Below are 17,205 nucleotides of genomic sequence, written 5' to 3' on the forward strand. Positions count from 1 at the left end.
CATCTATTTCCTGTCTGCGAAAAGAGCCTAGAAGTAATGACATCCCAAAAGGAATGAACAGCCAAACTTGGTTTCTAAATCCCATCTTCCACTAAAAGGAGAACTGACCCATTTCAGGGCAGGGGCTAGGAGAATTCGAGATGAGCCTGGAACATGTTGTCTTTTTGGCACAAGTAAGTAAGTGCTCAAAGAATGAAGGGGTCATGTCAAAAGGACAGAGGAGCCAGCTTGAAGGGGCTCCCACAGGCCAAATCTGGGACAATATGAGCATTAAAATAAATGATATGAATGAATTACATCTTACTGAATAAAATAGAAATTCATGAGCTCACGCTGACATAACACAAGATGAATCAGTTACTGGGGAGAAGGGAGAGCTCTTCCTCAAAGGAGGATGCTGACCATTTGGCTGTTATCAGCGTGGTGGTTAATTCAGGCAGGAGTCAGTAATGGACGCTAAGGATATCTCCTCACAAAATATTTATCAATTGAGAGGAAAAAAAAATGTGAATTTATGGTGAAGGAACGTGGCAGACACCACCTTGACTGGGTGATCAAAGTTAACATTGCCAGCGGTGGGACAGGTCAACATCACGCCTCCTGATGCGAGGCACTGAGAAAAGCTCAGCATCTTTCCTATGGAGTCCCTGCCAAGAGGGCAGGACCTGGGTCTGGACATGAGACACTGGACAGACCCAGGTTGAGGGACCTCCTCCACACTGAAAGGCTTCTACTCTCTGAAACTGTCAAAGCCATGAAGACAGGACAAGACTAAGGAAACGCTTTAGAAAAAGAAAAATGAAAACGGGGATACACATAGAGAGAAAGGTAGTGGTGGAGCACACGTGAAAAAAGTTAAGTGGGAAATCTAGGTGAAGGGGATATAGGACCTTTTTGTTTCTGCTCTTGCAACTTATATTTATTTCAAAATGAAACTGAAAAACGTTTTGTGTGTATCCATCAGTTTTTCTCTGGTAAGCGTATATATGTTCGTATGTATATTTGCCTACACGTGTGTACACATGTCCAGACGCTCAGGTCCCAACTCAGATTGGCTGAGGCAGAATGTGGGGGACTGGTACTCGAGCAGGCGGAGTTTTTAAAACTCCCCAGGTGACTCCAGTGTGCAGCCGATTTGCGAGCCAGCGCTGTCATCCAGGCTTCACGGAAATCACCTGTGGGGCTTGTTAAACCGATCGTCCCGGAGCGGTTTCCCCAGAGCGGGCGGGGCAGGTACGCAGGCGCGCAGGGGGATGGGGGCAGGTGGCCGGGCCACCGCCCACGGCCCCGCGTGGCCCCAGGTGCCCGCGAGGCAAGCCTCGACCTCCCGCCCCCGCGCACCGCCATGGACGCCGCGCCCGCGCTCCTGAGGGCCCCACCGGCCGAGGTGCTGGACGACGTGCTGCGGGAGCAGTTTGGGCCGTTGCCCCAGTTGGCCGCCATCTGCCGGCTCAAGCGGCTGCCGTCGGGCGGCTACTCGTCCACGGAGGACCTGCAGTTGGTGCTGGAGCGGCGGCGCGTGGCCAACGCCAAGGAGCGCGAGCGGGTGAGCGCCGGCCCCGCGATGTCCCTGCCCCGGGACCCGGCCGCCTTCCTCCCGGCTCCCCCCAGACCCGCCACCCATTTCGGACACCTTCGGGGGCCCGGGGCGCCCACTCCCCGCCCGGGGGCCCGGGGCGACTTCGACCCCCCGAGGGCCGCTCGTGTTCGCCTCCACCCGCGCCGGGATGGCGCCTCACCTGCGACCCACCTGGACCGGTGCAGGAAGCGAGTCTGGGGAAGGCCGAGGGGGCCCCTGACCACTTCAGAAACGTCTCCCCCTGGCAGGCGCTTTGAACCCTCAGAGGAGGCAGTGCGCTTACGTCTCACTACCTCCTGCGCCGGGTGGGTGCTTGGGGTCCCCTTTTCCCAGCGCCCTGCCTCCAAGCACAAATAGGGCGAGGCACAGGGAGCCTAATGGAAGTTACTCTTTTCCTTACTTTAAACAAAGAATTTAAACAAAGCCTGGGTGTGCACCCAGACTCCCACTCAACCCCCTGGCGGGGGACGGAAAGTGGGTCTTTCCCACTCTGGCGGGTACGCGGTTAATCACCCGCGGGGATGGTTCCTCGGGCGGAGTCGGAGCGCCATCTACTGGTAGCTTTTAGTATTTCTAACTGAACTCGGGCCTCAGACTTGTGAGATTCCATCTCCTTCTGCCCGTTGCAGTCTTTGGGTTGAGCTGCTGCGGAGGCTACCGAGAGAGGGAAGGGCGAGCGCTGGAGGAGGGTGCGCGCACATTCTGGCCTGGGACTTGAGGAGGAAGTTCTGCTGGGGGCTGTTCCTGCACACTCCTGGGCCCTTTAGAAACGTAGCCCCAGTCAGTCAACTCGGAGCTTTGTTTGGGTACGGGTGAGAGGAGAAAGGACCAAGCAGGTGTAGAAGACTTAAGGGAAAGTTGGGAGCCCTTTATGATAACCCTGTGATCTGATGTGTTGATGTGGCTCTCATACGAGATTCTGATCCAATATTTTGCATTTTAAGTTGGGCTTTCCCCACCAGGAAGGAATTGCTTTCTGCAGAGAATGGGTCCTGGTGTTACCCACTATTTTAAAACTAATGACCTTAGTCTTCTTTATAATGATGAAATTAGTACACCTGGAAGACAGAGACATGACTAAGTAGGGAACGGAAACACCCACAATGCAAATATAACTACCATGAACTATCATTCTTGTGTGTATCCTCCTAGTCTTTTTTCTACTTATATTTGTGCATATTCATAATCTTACAAAATTGCGATGATCTAGTACATATCTTTGTATTTTTTTCACTTAACGTTATCAAAAGCATTTCCTCATATTCTAAGCAGAACAGCTTTCAACTGCGTAGTCCAACATATAAATGGACCGTTACTTATTCAGTCTCCTAGTGTTGGGCATATATGCTTTTTTGCAGCTTTTTACTGGTACATAGATCTATGCCCATGTCTGATAATTGCTTTAGAGCAAAACAGTAGAAGTGGAATTACTAGGATATAAACAATCTTGTGACTTTTGATACAAGTTACCCAATTGCTTTCTAGAAAAGTTTATTAATTTTTATCCCCTTTTGCAGGATATAGGACTGTTCCTTTTTTCCATCCCCAATGCTGGGTATGATAATCAAAACAAAAATGTTACCAGCTTGGTACGTGAAAAATGGTGTCTAATTTCTGTTTTAATTTATAGTTCTTTGATTATTAAAGTTTAATATTTTCATAAGTTTATTGAAACTTATGACCAATAAACTTATGAAATACATTATGACCAATAAACTTATGAAATATATTCACTGTATTCTGCTGTGAATGGGCTGACTATGTCCTTTGCCCACTTTGATGTGGGGTAGGAGGGAGCTCTCAATATAAGTGAGTGAGTATATTGGCTTCATGGTGTAGTGAGAACCGGTTCTTCGAGGGCCTGTGTCCTCCGGGTCGGGGGGTGGGGGGTTGATCATCAGAATTCTAGGCCTTCAGAGCCAAGAAATTAGACCCTGGAGATGAAGGAAAAAAGGCTCTTCATTCTACCTTTCAAGTCTTGCCAATGTGCAGACTCTCTGGACTCTATATCATCAACTCCGCTGGGAAAGAGGTTGAAGAGTTGCTGGCACAGTACTTGAATAGATGAGTATTTGTACAGTTTATTCATTATCGTTAGTACAACTTATTGAGGACTTTCTGTGTGCCAGGAGGAAGTGTTTGGTGTGTAATTATGTCACTTAATCACCACAAAAAAAGCTACACCACGACAAGGGGAGTATTTTCCACTTTGCAGGTAAACAGACCAAGGCTTGGTGATATGAAGTATCCTACACAGTTTTGTAAAGCTAAATGGTAGAGTTGGGTTTTAAATCCTGATGTACTGACTCAGAGCTTTTAACCACTACCCAGCCTGCCTCTACCTTGCAGTGGGGATGCTCTCAGAGGAAGAGAAGGAGGTCAGTGTGGACCTAGACACCCCTCCCAGTCCATCCATCCCTGCTGCCAGGTTCATGCCACTCCCTCTCCCCTTGCCAGGAACTGTACTGCCAGTGCCCCGCCCAGACAAGAGAGCTGTGGAAACGAGCCCTCACAACCGCCTTCCGTGGTTTGGGGAGATGCCTTACAAGTTAGCTTCCTGTGTGTCACTGTGCCTTTTTGCTTTCCAGATAAAAAATCTCAACCGTGGTTTTGCCAAACTGAAGACGCTGGTGCCATTTCTTCCCCAAAGCAGGAAGCCTAGCAAAGTTGATATCCTCAAAGGTGCAACTGAATACATACAAGTTCTCAGTGATGTTTTGGAAGGAGCCAAAGACTCTGAGGTAAAGGTTGAAGAAGTTAGAACAACGATACCCACTGTTTATTGAGCACTTTCTAGGTGCCAGGCAATTTATGTATCCGTTCTAGTTAGTTTATACAGTCCTTTGACCTATTTATGATCCTGGTTTTACTGAAGAAGAAGCCAAAATACAGGTAAAGTCCACACAGCTAAGAAATGTCAGAACTGGAGTCTGAATCCAGGTCTGTGCAAACTTTGGAGCCAAGTTCCTGACCATCAGTATCCTTACCTCCTGGTGCCGTCCAGGGCATCTAGCTCCGAACTGCTTAGCCTTTAATGGGACTTTGACAACAGGGGCATGAGAGGAGTTTCCTTAAACCCTCTCTATGGCAGTGCTTTCCTTCAGCAGGATGCACATCAGACAGGACACAGAAAGGAAGAGGGATGTCCCTTGGGAGAGGCCCTCCCTGAGGGGCAACCCTGCCGGAGAGCTCATTGGTTTCCTGGTGATGCTGGTCTCATGGGGTTTTGTGACCATCCAGTGGGACGACACAAGTGAACCTGCTTTGTAAACTGTGAAGCACCATAATGTCACCACCATTATTGGGGCACGTAGCTCAGGGGTGTCCATCAGGCAGTGGAAGGTGTGGGCTGGTTTCATGGGTCATTCTATGGAGAGGCAAATTTAGAAGGCTTGAAAATGGGTTAGTCGTCAGAGGAGGTGAACTATGAAGACAGAAAAGGCCTTAGAAATGAGCGCTAAAGGAGGAGCCATCAGAGAGGGGCAGGTGGAGAAGCAAAATGGGGTCCTACAATCAGGGAGGGGGCATCTTGGGAATCCGAGCGTGGGAAGTCGTCTGAGAAGCTGCAGGGGGGCCGCGAAGGCAACCAGAAGCAGCACGTGAGGTGTGGGCCAGGAGGGGGCTGGAAGTCACCTTGCTGTGGGTTGAGGGTATGTTGTTGGTAAACATCTGAAATCCAAGCAGAGGGAAGTGGCAGACTTCAAGTTCATTCAACTTGGAAGTCTGAGCCTGGAAGAAGAATCAAAAGGATGGAAGAACAACAGTTGTTAGATCAATGAAGGCCTTTTCTAATTAGCTATGTGATCCTGTTTAGGGACAAAAGAGGACAGACAGTAGAGAGAAGAGAAAGGTACTCATTCTAGGAACTTAGGGCAGAAATAGCCCAGTGTATAATGGTGCTTTTTAGTTTCTTCCTCTTGTCTGCTAGTCCTACTTAGGTGACTACTGGGAGGATACATTTTGCAGTGGTGGGATTGGATTGTCCTATTGGCCAAACTGGATGCTGGGTTGTGGCATGGTCGTAATACCCGGACAGGTACAGGTGGCTGCCTTAGTTTTTCCTCGCGTGTGAATTGTCTAACAGAAGTGCTTTGTTTTGTGCTGCATTCACTATAAAATATAGAATCTGTCCCATGCTATAATCTTTTTAATGCAGTTGCCAATCACACAACATTTTAAGGTTATAGGAGAACAAAATACAGTCTGTTGAGCAATGATTTTCTTTCCATAATAACTTAAGCATTGCCCTCATTACTTAAATAAAATTTCGTACATTAGAACTTTGAAATATATTGATTTAAATCTTTAAAATCTGTCATACTGTTTGACAACTAAATATGCTTTCTAGAAACAAGACCCAGATCATCAGAACTATAGCAACAATACTTCTGAACCACATATGTCCTTGGCTAGAGAGTTATCGAGAAATATACCACATGCCGGTTGTGCTGTGGGCTTGAAGAATGAGGAGGAAGGGTCCTGGGCAGATGGCGGCAATGGTGAGTCGGCACACACTTGTCGCCAGGGGGCGATGTCTACAATGGGAGTTATCTCTCCAGCCAGGAGTCTGGTGAAGTGTTTCTTCTTAGACAGTCATGTTGATGTCCAAAAACTCACAATGCACCCCTTGGGCATGAGGTATTTTCCATGTTAAAACATGATTGAAACAAGATCATTGTGTGAAAGCACCTAGGTGGGGGGGTGAGTTTGCTAGTTTGAAAGGTCTGTTACTATGTTCCCAAGTTAATTGGAAAGCTGCTCAAGGAGAAGGTAACTCCTCCAGAATCACCCAATACAGACCAAAGCTTAATTTTTTACGACCCTAATTAAGACATCAAAAGGTTTTCCGGATTCTGAGGTCTCCAGAAAAAGAAATAACTAGCTTGCCCTCCATAAAGTTGCATGGTGATCCCATGTACACACATGCTCACTCACACACATGCACACTCACACATGCGCATTTGTTTTTAAGTTGGCCTTGTTGGAAGACAGAGTTTTCTAAGTAATAACAAAGGAGTTTATTGTAACGTTATCACTTATTACCTTGCCAAACTAAGGAAGCCATTGGAAGGAGCAGCCTGCTTCTCCAAGTCTAAAAAGTGGACGTTTTGCTCTTGCTGTGTCTCAGTGTTACACAAACAACACCCCTTGTTCCATCCTACAACACGATTGCTACTGAAACAAGAAAGGCTTGCAGGAGTCTGGCACTAAGCAAGTTGCTTAGCGTGGTATAAGGAACAGTGGGGGCCGTGGAGTAACAAATGATGGGTGGTGGTGGGAGGTGGTTTAGAAGAGCAGTTGAGTGCAGGCTCTGGAGACAGAATGCTGACGTTCAAACCCTGGTTTTACCACTTGTTTGCTGTGTGACCTTGAGTGAGCTACTAGAATTTTCCAACCGTCAGTTTCCCCATCTGTAGAATGGGAATGATAATTGTACCTACATAAGGTAACTGTGAGGTTCAAATGACATCATGTCAGCAGAGTGTCTAGCATAGTACCTGGCATGTCAGTGTTCACTTGGACTTTATTAAGTCTGCTTGCCACACCATGAGCAATCAGTATTTTTTTTTTAACATCTTTATTGGAGTATAATTGCTTTACAATTGTGTGTTAGTTTCTGCTTTATAGCAAAGTGAACCAGCTCTACATATATCCCCATATCTCTTCCCTCTCGTGTCTCCCTCCCTCCCACCCTCCCTATCCCACCCCTCTAGGTGGTCACAAAGCACGGAGCTGATCTCCCTGTGCTATGTGGCTGCTTCCCACTAGCTATCGGTTTTACACTTGGTAGTGTATATATGTCCATGCCACTCTCTCACTTTGTCCCGGCTTACCCTTCCCCCTCCCCATGTCCTCAAGTCCATTCTCTAGTAGGTCTGCGTCTTTATTCCCGTCCTGCCCTTAGGGTCTTCATGACCATTTTTTTTTTTTTAGATCCCATATATATGTGTCAGCATACGGTACTTGTTTTTCTCTTTCTGAAGCAATCAGTATTGATTGGTGAGCAATCAACAATGGGCCCCAGGCATTGTCATTCTGTTTGCAACAAGCGGTCTGGGTTTTCTCACTTGGCTCTTACCAATGCTCCACCGTGGTTTGAGGTCTTACAGGCTCTCTGCTGACTGGCTGGCCTCGTTTCTGATTTGATTACTGTTTTCTAAGGATCCCACTTGTGCACATGCTCAGTCTAGATTTTCCAGTTCTGGCCACTTGAGATTTAAAACTTCGCTCTCCAGTCAACTCTTAGGATACAGAATTCCTATTCTATTACATGAGCTGACAGGGAATGACTGAGATCAAAGAGTGAAAGTGAAAAGGAAAACAGTGAACTGAACCTTGAACCTGACTGTCTAAGTTAGTAATGGTAATGCTTCCCCAAATGTGGTTTTAGTGTGTTAGATATTAAGGCAAGAATCTTGCTTGCATTTAATCCTCACTGGTCCCTCTCAGGTAGGCATCACCATGTCATTCTCACAGTCAGGTGCCTGGCTAGTCCCTCCAGCCAGTCCCCTTGGGCCTGGTACAGAGCAGGCCTATGCCAGCGTCAAGGATGTACAACGGAAGTCCTGCTTTTCCAAGGATAATTGATCACGGAATTTACCATTTTATGGTAAATTGATTTAAAGTGGGGACTATCATTTTCTAGTAAGAAACAGGAAAGTTCTGGCTGGAAAGTTTTTAAAAAGGGAACACAACACTCAATTTTTAGTCTTTTAGCTAACCACGTCTAAGTTGTTAATTGGAAGAGTGTGCTAATTCTTAGAATGAACAAAGAATCACGTATTTGAGATTTTTAATGTATGTGTATAACTTCTGTCAAATGTGACTTCCAAGGCCTGAATGTAAATAGTGCCAGTTTTTGCAGAAGGACTTTAGGATTTCATCAGTTTTGTCAGGGGTTTCTCATTCTTTGACATTCAGATCATTCATTTACAAAATTAAAATCATTTATTCTGAAAAAAATCAACTTAAGAAAAGTTGCAAGTATAGTACAAAGAACTTTTTCCCTGACCCATTTGAGAGTAATTTGCCAACCTGATGGCCATCACCCCTAATGACTTCAGCGTGCATTTCCTTCAAATGGGAAATGGGGACGTTCACCTGTATGACCACAGTGCAGCCATTAAATCAGGAGATTATGTGGCTTTACAGTCATGTAATCCTCAGGTCCCATTCAAGTATCACCAACAGTCTTGAAATGCCCTTTCTAGCAAAAGCACCCAGCTAAGAATCATGCAGTGCATTTAGTTGTCCCTTTTCCCTCCTTTTCCCTGGAAAAATTCTTTGGTCTTTAGGTAATTTTTATGACCTGGACACATCTGAAGATTACAGGCCAGTTGTTTTGTAGAATGTTTCTTGATTCAGTCTTGTCTATTTCCTCCTGATTAGATTCAGATATGCATCTTTGGCAGCAATATGGAAGTGATGCGGTTTTCTACTCATTGCATCCTATCAAAGGGGGGCAGATTTTGATTTGTCCCATTACTAAGGATAGTCACTTTGATCATGTGCTTAACGTAGTGACTTCCAGGCCTTTCCACTTCAAAGTTAGCCCTTTTCTTTTGTAATTAATCTGTATTTTGTGCGCAGATGCTTTGGAATTATCTAGATATCTCATTATTCATCAAACATTCTATTTCTTTTCTTAAAGTGATATCTGTTGTCTTATTTTTTTAATATTTATTTATTTGGCTGCACCTGGTCTTAGTTGCGGCATGTGGGATCTTTTAGTTGCGCCATGTGGAATTTAGTTCCCTGAACAGGGATTGGACCCAGGTCCCCTGCATTGGGAGTGCAGAGTCTTAGCCACTGGACCACCAGGGAAGCCCTATCAAACATTCTATTAAACTTTTTATTTTGCGACAGAGAAGTCCCACATGCCTTTAACTCAGTCTCCCCCCATGGCTGCGTCTTATGTAACTATAGTACAATATCAAAACCAGAAAGTCGATATTGGTACTATGTGTGTATAGTTCCATGTCATTTTATCGCCTGTGTAGTTTTGTGGAACCATCGCCGTAAAGCTGTTCCACATGCTACCCTTTATAGTCACACCCACCCACTGCCCCTACTCCTCCACTCTCCCTAACCCCTGCAACCACTAATCTGGTCTCCATCTCTCTAATTTATCATTTTGAGAATTTTGTATAAGTGGAATCATACAGTGCATAATCTCTAGAGACTGGCCTATTTTAAACTCAGCACAATGTGCTTTATTTATTTATTTATTTTTCACAATGTGTTTTAAATCATCCAAGTTATTGTATCAGTAGTCTGTTCTGCCTTTTTATTGGTATTAGTTCATGGGATGGATGTGCCACAGTTTAATTATTATTGTAGAACATTTTGGTTGTTTCTATATTCATTTTTTAATATTACAGACGTGTGGTTTTCCATTCAGTGGATTATTACATCATCATATAATATCATGACTTATTTTGTTACTCCAACGGTCCTCATTGTGGCCAGTGACAGCCCTTGTAAGTGGGCTGCCTTTCCACTTGAATGTCACCATCATTCTTTGATCACTTCCTTTCTGGCAGAAGATGGTCCAAGCTCACGCATCTTATACTTTTCCAGCCTTGGAATCACTTTCATCAAGGACCTCCAGTGGGTAACTCACCCCCCATCTCCGTACCATCTCCTCCTTGCATGGCGGTTCTCCTTACCCCTCTTGGGCTTTAGTACCTGTAGTTGGTTTGTTAGAGCTGCCATAAAAAAGTACACAGACTGAGTGGCTTAAACAGCAGAAATTTATTTCTCACAGTTCTGGAGGCTGGAAGTGTAACATCAAGGTGTTGGCAAGTTTGGTTTCTTCTGAGGCCTCTCTCCTTGGCTTGCAGATGGCCTTTCCTGGGTGTGTGCTTGCCCTGGTGTCTCTCCTTTATGAGTCCAAATTTCCTCCTCTTATAAGGACACCAGTCAGATTGGATTAGGGCCCACCCTAATGGCCTCATTTTAACTGAATCACCTCTTTAAGGGTCCTAACTCCAAATACAGTCACAGGTGCTGGGGGTTAGGACTTCCATATGCATTTTGGGGACCACAGTTCAGCCCATAACAGCACCCATGACAGGCTGCCCCTTCATGATGACCCCCTCTAGGATGGATCAAGGTAAAGGGGCCAAGGAAACAAAGCTCAGACTGGTCTCTATTTGCCAAACAATCGTCATAAGGGGTCATTCCCATTTATTTGAAGGGCAACTACATAGGGTTTCAGGATCTGGCCAGATATCCTAACTGGAGACCTGGGGACAGCCGATGTGGCTCATTGGACTGAAATGCTCATATACAGAGGGGCTCAGGATTTGGGAGGCAGGTCCCCTCCAGCTTCAGTTTGCAGGAATGGCACCCTTCTTCCTGCTCTTGGAGAGGATCTCTGAGGAGTGGAATCTGGTGCTGGTAGAGATGGGCATTTGGAGGGACTTGGGGGTGTGGTCAGAAAAGGCTGTGCAAGATCAACAACATTCCTGAGAGGCAAAATCCCCAGTGAAGCACATAAGAATCTGCTGATGGCAGGAGGGGAGATGAACTGCTCGGGCCAGAGCAGGTTCGCTTGGGGACTGAATCAGCAAATAAGTGTGTGCGTGGATGGAGAGGACAAGGGCCAGCCATGCATCTGGCCTCGGTAGGGATAGGGATTAATGTCAAGGTCCAGGGAGGCTTGTTTAAAATTGGACTTTCGAGGTGTAGGATTTTGTTCCTTTGGGATTAGACATTACTGGGTGGCACGATGTTCACTAACCCACCATTGTTTATTCCTTCTATTTGTCACCGGTGGCTATGGCTTGGGCATTTCACATCATGCAAGGCTCTGAATTTTGCTCAGAGTTGCCTGTAATCCTGTAGAGACTGTGTCCCTGGACAAAGACCACCCTCAGTGTTGAAGTGAGATGCCAATTGTGCTGGGGTCAGAGAAGCTCTGGAAAAGGTTACATGCATGAACGTAAGTGCCTATTATGGGACCTGGATGTGCCGCCATTATACACTTCTAAATTTTGGCCTGTCATAGGAGCGTTCCTTGGAAAGAGTTTCTGAGAGAAGGAAGCCTGGTGGGTGGTAGATTTCCTCGACCCCTCCTCTTCAGGTTGTGGTCATCTGTGTGTGAAATTAACCACTGGGGACATTTCTTCTAATAGCAATTTAAGCTCTGAAATGAGATGGTCTGGCTAGTTGGGATGAATTTATTAGCATCCTGAGAAAGCCCTAAAGCATCTATGTTCTGTCTTCCATCTCACGTTTCCCCCAGGTAGTGGCTATGTGTGATAGCAAAAATTCCACTATAGTATTGTGTGTGTGTGTGTGTGTGTGTGTGTGTGTGTGTGTGTGGCGGGGCCAGGGGTAGGTCTAGGCTTTTCCTTGGGAAGCACTTTTATCTGCCCCCAGTATTTACTTGTGGCCTAGTGGGCATATTCTGATGAGTTTAAAAAAATTGAACTTCCCTTTTGATGGGGTAGGTGCTCTTTGGTTTGTCAGTCCCCGCCCCCTCTTACTGCGTCTCCAGCGTAGGCATTTAATTTTGCAGTACTGGACCAAGGGCACTGGGCACAGAGGGGAGGCTGCACGAGTGGCTGCATTTGGCTCTGGGACGTTATTGTTTTCTAACCTTTGGGGGTTTAGGGGTTGGTGCTCGGATGGCATGAATGCTGGTCGTTCTGTCTGGAACTCTGGTAAGGTGAGACGTGGGGCATGAAGGACAGGGTCCATCTAACTCTGGAGTAATGCCACCTCTGGTGGAGTGTTCCCCAGGCTACAGCTACTTAGGAAGAGATCCAACCAGCACCCAAGGAAGACTCTTAAGGCCCAATCTGATCAAGTAAGAAGAAAATGTTACAGGGAATCCTTATTTCTTTGTGAAAATAAGAGAGGGAGATTTCTTTTGTCGTGACTCAGATTTTTCTATGGGGACAGAAGATTGAATCAATCATGGAAGTGGGGTTTGTCTGTGTGTACGCGTGTGAGCGTGTGTGACGTGAAGCTTGGTGTGTCTGAGGAGCTCTCTATGTGGTATGTGCTCCTGAGTCTGTCAGTGAGCTGAGCGTCATTGGAGAAAGCCAGTAATTGCCATTTGTCTGACATATAATGGGTCTGGTGATCAAATAAACTGAAGTTAGTTCTCATCTATTCTTGTGGACTTTTTGAAGGATTATTTATATGAGTTTTATGAAAGATCCATCTCATTGGTCCCATATGAACAAGGAAGAGAATGGCAAGAATTGGATGGAAGGATCTCTCAAAGACCCTTCTCTAAGAGGGTTCTTAGAGGCAGGACTTCTCTGATGTGCTGTGGGACCTCCCTGGAGACAGACAGCTCCTTTGGGTCAGCAGAAAACCACCAAATGCTCGGACCACATAAGCCCGCCCCTGAGGGAGGTCAGTGTATCCTCCCACCCGCCACCTTCTCCCCTGTTCTAATTCCGGGGCTATCCAGAGCAGATCAGGGATAAAATGTTCGCCAAAGACACAGTATTAAAGGTAGATCTTTTAGTGGGAGGGTAAAGGGATTAGAAATACAACTCAATTATTTTTCAGAACTCTTCCGGTCCTCTTTGGATCGCTCTCTTCCTTTTTGGAAGATTTTTCCCTCCAGGAGTTGTCCTTCCAGTACCTCTGGTGTAGAAGACAGGCCTGGGGCACCTGCCTCATTGGGGTTGCTCTGAGGTGAGAGGCGCCGAGGGGCAAAGTCCCCCTGCATCATGCTATTTGGGCCAGGTCCCCAGGAGAGGAGACAGACCACATGGGGCTTTGTGGCCAAAGCCCTGCTCAGAATGAGCTTCCTTTGCTGTAAGATCATCTGGATGGCTTTCCCTCCGGACAGGAGGCAGTGAGGCTGTGGCCACAAGGCTGGATTCTGATCTCTGGGTCCTGGCTGGACTTTCACACACTGAAGCAGTATTAACAATGAGAGCGCAGTTTAGATGGGAAGAAATGCCACTTTACTTTCTACACTGTTCTCCACTTGTTCTTGAGAACCCATTATGACGCAGATGGTGGGAGAACTCTTTATCTTGCCCCGTTAAGGCCTATCTTCTTTGAGTAAAGCCGAGTCAGTTCAGCGTTCAGAATATTCCCTGTGGAGCTCCTTTGCCTCCTACGTGATCTCCCTCCTCCCTCTGCCCCTCCTCCGGTACCGTGAGGAGTGTACACTCCGGAGGCTGCAGTGGGAGCCTCGTGTGCTGCCCCACCTCTGGCCCAGCTAGTTCTCTGGCCCCTGATCTTGGGTGTGGTTGAGCTGACATCTGCTCTGGGTGTCCACGGCCCCCCTGTGGCTTCTCTTGTCTAAGCCACGCCATTCAGAACCCAGGCCTCTTCTCGTATCCCTAGCCTTCCCGCCCTAGATGGGCTATACGGCTGCCCTCAGGCCCACGTTCCTAAAGATGTCTCTCAGCCAGTGCTCACCAGCTCCTCTGAGAGACTATATCCCGGGAAGTAGGTGCCGATCCTTGCTTTCCTCAGATTCTACTTTGCCTTTCTTGGGTTCTGTTACCTTTGGAACTCTCCCCCATCCCCTGGTCAAGGCCAGGATAGCACGGTACAGGACGCTTCCCAGGGGTCAGGCAGCTTCTACACACTGGTCCACCCTCCCTGAGTAACCACTTCCCGCTGTTTCAATCTCATCTCCGTCTCGGTTGTGGTAGGCCTTCCGCTGTCATATCTTGCCTCCTCCCTGCACCACGAACACCCCATGAGCAGCCATCTGAGCTCTGCCCACCAGAGCTCTCCCTTTCTACAAAGTTGCCCTCTTTCAAATGAGAGTCTTGCTTTACAGACTGTTGTTAAGCTTGGAAATGAACTCTGAGGACTTCTGGTCGGTATCTATCCATCCCTTCCCTCCCCGTCATTCTACCCTCCAGCCTTCCCTCCAGTGGGTGGAGGGAAGAGTACACTGGATAGTATGTCAGATTATCCAGCTACACAACCAACAGCAGGAGTACACCCACCTTATTAAAGTTGCTGAACTGCAGGCTGGGTTTCTATTCCTCCGACGCCCTTCTTCTTGGACCTTCAACTCCTTGACTTAGATGAGGCCAACATTTTTAAGTGAACTGTGAGAATAAGACAACATCAATAAACTTCAAGTTTTTGTATTCCGATACTTAAATATTACAATCCTGGAATTTCCCAGCTAACTTAAAAAAAAAAAGGAACTAAGACAACAATCTATAATACACTGGACTATAGGCTGATAAGATGAAATTATCCTTTAACCTTCTAGGTAAACACAGCAATACATGAATTGTCTTCTAGGTTTAGAACATTCTGGTTGTGTAAAAAGTTTAAAAATTTTTAAATAAAACTTCTAAAGCTAAATTTGAACTCAAAAAAAGAAAGCTTGATGACATGTATTGTGGAAAGACTTGTTCAAGATCAGAAAAAATAGATATTGATACTTATTTTGTGCCAGGCACTATTCCTGGCAGTTTATACGTAATAACCTATTTAATTTTCATAACTGTCCTGTGACGTACAAACAATTATGCCCATTTTACATGTCAGGAAACTAAGGAATGAAGTTAAGTAACTGTCCCAACATCCAGTGCGTGGATGAAGGGTTGGGCATGGGAGATGTGGGGAAATAGTGTTAAACCTTTTAATGGTCTTTCATTCTAACAAAGCTCACCCTTGAAATGTAAATGAGTGGACTAGGAAGTAAATAAATGTTTTTTAAAGCTAAATTAAAGCATTTGATTGCAGTATTTCACATTAATATACATCCGGGTTTCAATTTCTGAAGTGCCTGACCATGATTTGAATGACTTTATTTTTTTAACTTATGGATTTAAGTTGAGATTTCAGAAAATTGAGAAGCCCAAGGTGATCTTACCATCTTAAAAAAGCCACAGATGGAAATCTACTAATATGCTGGCAAAATTTTTTCCTATACAACTGAATTAAGAAATTATCATAAGGTGTATAACATTGTATGTTGTTTTCTTATTCTATCATTGGCATGTGTAGAGGTTATTATATAGTCTTTATAACAAGTTTTAATGGTTCATTAAATGGGGCAATTTTCTAATTGTTGGACATTTGTTTTCAGTTTTTTGTTCTCAACCTGATGTGTTTAGCTCTTTTTTGTATTTCATTTTGTTTTTAGGATAGATTCCCAGAAGTAGAACTGAGTCACAGGTAGGTACAATCTGTGACTTGGTGCCAATTTTTTTTTAAAAATAAATTTATTTACTTATTTATTATTTTTGGCTGCACTGGGTCTTTGTTGCTGCGCGCAGGCTTTCTCTAGTTGCAGCAAGCAGGGACTACTCTTCGTTGCGGTGCACAGGATTCTCATTGCGGTGGCTTCTCTTGTTGCGGAGCACGGGCTGTAGGCGTGTGGGCTTCAGTAGTTGTGGCTCATGGCCTCTAGAGCGCAGCCTCCGTAGTTGTGGCATGCGGGCTCAGTAGCTGTGGCTTGTGGGCTCTAGAGCACAGGCTCAGCAGTTTTGGTGCATGGGCTTAGTTGCTCCACAGCATGTGGGATCTTCCTGGACCAGGGCTCGAACCTATTGTCCCCTGCATTGGCAGGCGGATTCTTAATCACTGCGCCACCAGGGAAGTCCCACTTGGTGCCAATTTATAATACTAACAGCTATGTAAGAGTGCCAAGCCCTTCATATCCTTGCCAACAATGAGATCTATTAAAATGATAGAATTGTAATGTGCAAAAAAAGGTATCTTTAAATTTAAACATCTTTGATTACTAATTAATTTTTTGTTTGCTTTTAAACTGTCTGTTAGCCATTTACAATGGGCTCTTTTCTGTTTCAGGTTCCCTCAAGTATGAAAAGTGAAAAGGCTGGCCCAGGGCTATCTTCTACAGACAAATAAATGCAGTCTTGAAAGTTTTAGAGTCTCTTTAAAAAAAAAAAAAATTGTCATAATTCAAAGTTTAACAATTACCCTTTAAATGGCCTTGCCTGTCACAAATTTACTTGACTCTACTTTCTCAATTTCATGCACCCAGCTAGGGCCATATGGCACCTTCGTGCAAGCTCAAGCAGCTTGAGCACAGAGACAGTCATTGTTATAACGACTGCTCACAAAGACTTAGCACTTCATAAGTGGGACTCTTCTCCATACTTTACATATGTTAATTTGTTCTCATAACAGTCCTGCAAGATAGGCACAACGATCCTTGCTTTACAGATGGAGAAACTGAGGCATAGAAAGTGCGTAGTCAACTTAGGCTGCCATAACATAGACCACAGACTCAGTGGCTTAACAGAAACTTCTCACAGTTCTGGAAGCTGGGAAGTCCAAGATCAAGGCCTGAAGAGTTTAGTTTGCTTTTCCTGGCTTGCTGACAGCTGCCTTCTCTCTGTGTCCTCACATGATGGAGAGAGGGAGCAAACTCTGGTCTCTCTTCCTCTTCTTATAAGAACACCAATCCTATTGGATTAAGGCCCCACCCTTATGACTTCATTTAACCTTAATGACCTCCTAAAAGCCCTATCGTTGAATACAGTCACAGTGAGGGCTTCAGTGCATGAATTTTGGGGGAACACAGTTCAGTCCATAGCGTTCCACCCCTTACTCCCCCAAATTCATGCCCTTATCACATGCAAAATACATTCATTCCATTCAAACAGCCCCAAAAGTCTTACCTCATTCCAGCATCAACTCTGAAG

The 17,205-nt window shown here is 45.6% G+C and overlaps 1 protein-coding gene and 1 long non-coding RNA gene across 2 annotated transcripts in view; one reads left to right on the forward strand and one right to left on the reverse strand.

Moving 5' to 3' along the window:
- LOC309643419 overlaps positions 1 to 17,205 on the reverse strand; it is a 149,901-nt gene that overhangs the window by 71,644 nt on the left and 61,052 nt on the right. The gene's annotated exons all lie outside the window — the stretch shown is intronic.
- On the forward strand, positions 1,346 to 16,422 carry FIGLA (folliculogenesis specific bHLH transcription factor; the record flags this gene model as incomplete). The annotated part of the gene is given in 4 exon segments (XM_082428096.1): positions 1,346 to 1,546; positions 4,168 to 4,320; positions 5,928 to 6,167; positions 6,169 to 16,422. Coding segments are annotated over 4 exon segments (642 nt in total). The 3' UTR covers positions 6,217 to 16,422.

The sequence above is a fragment of the Balaenoptera physalus genome, assembly GCF_965194825.1.
Source record: "Balaenoptera physalus genome assembly, chromosome: 15".
NCBI classification, from domain to species: Eukaryota; Metazoa; Chordata; class Mammalia; order Artiodactyla; family Balaenopteridae; genus Balaenoptera; species Balaenoptera physalus.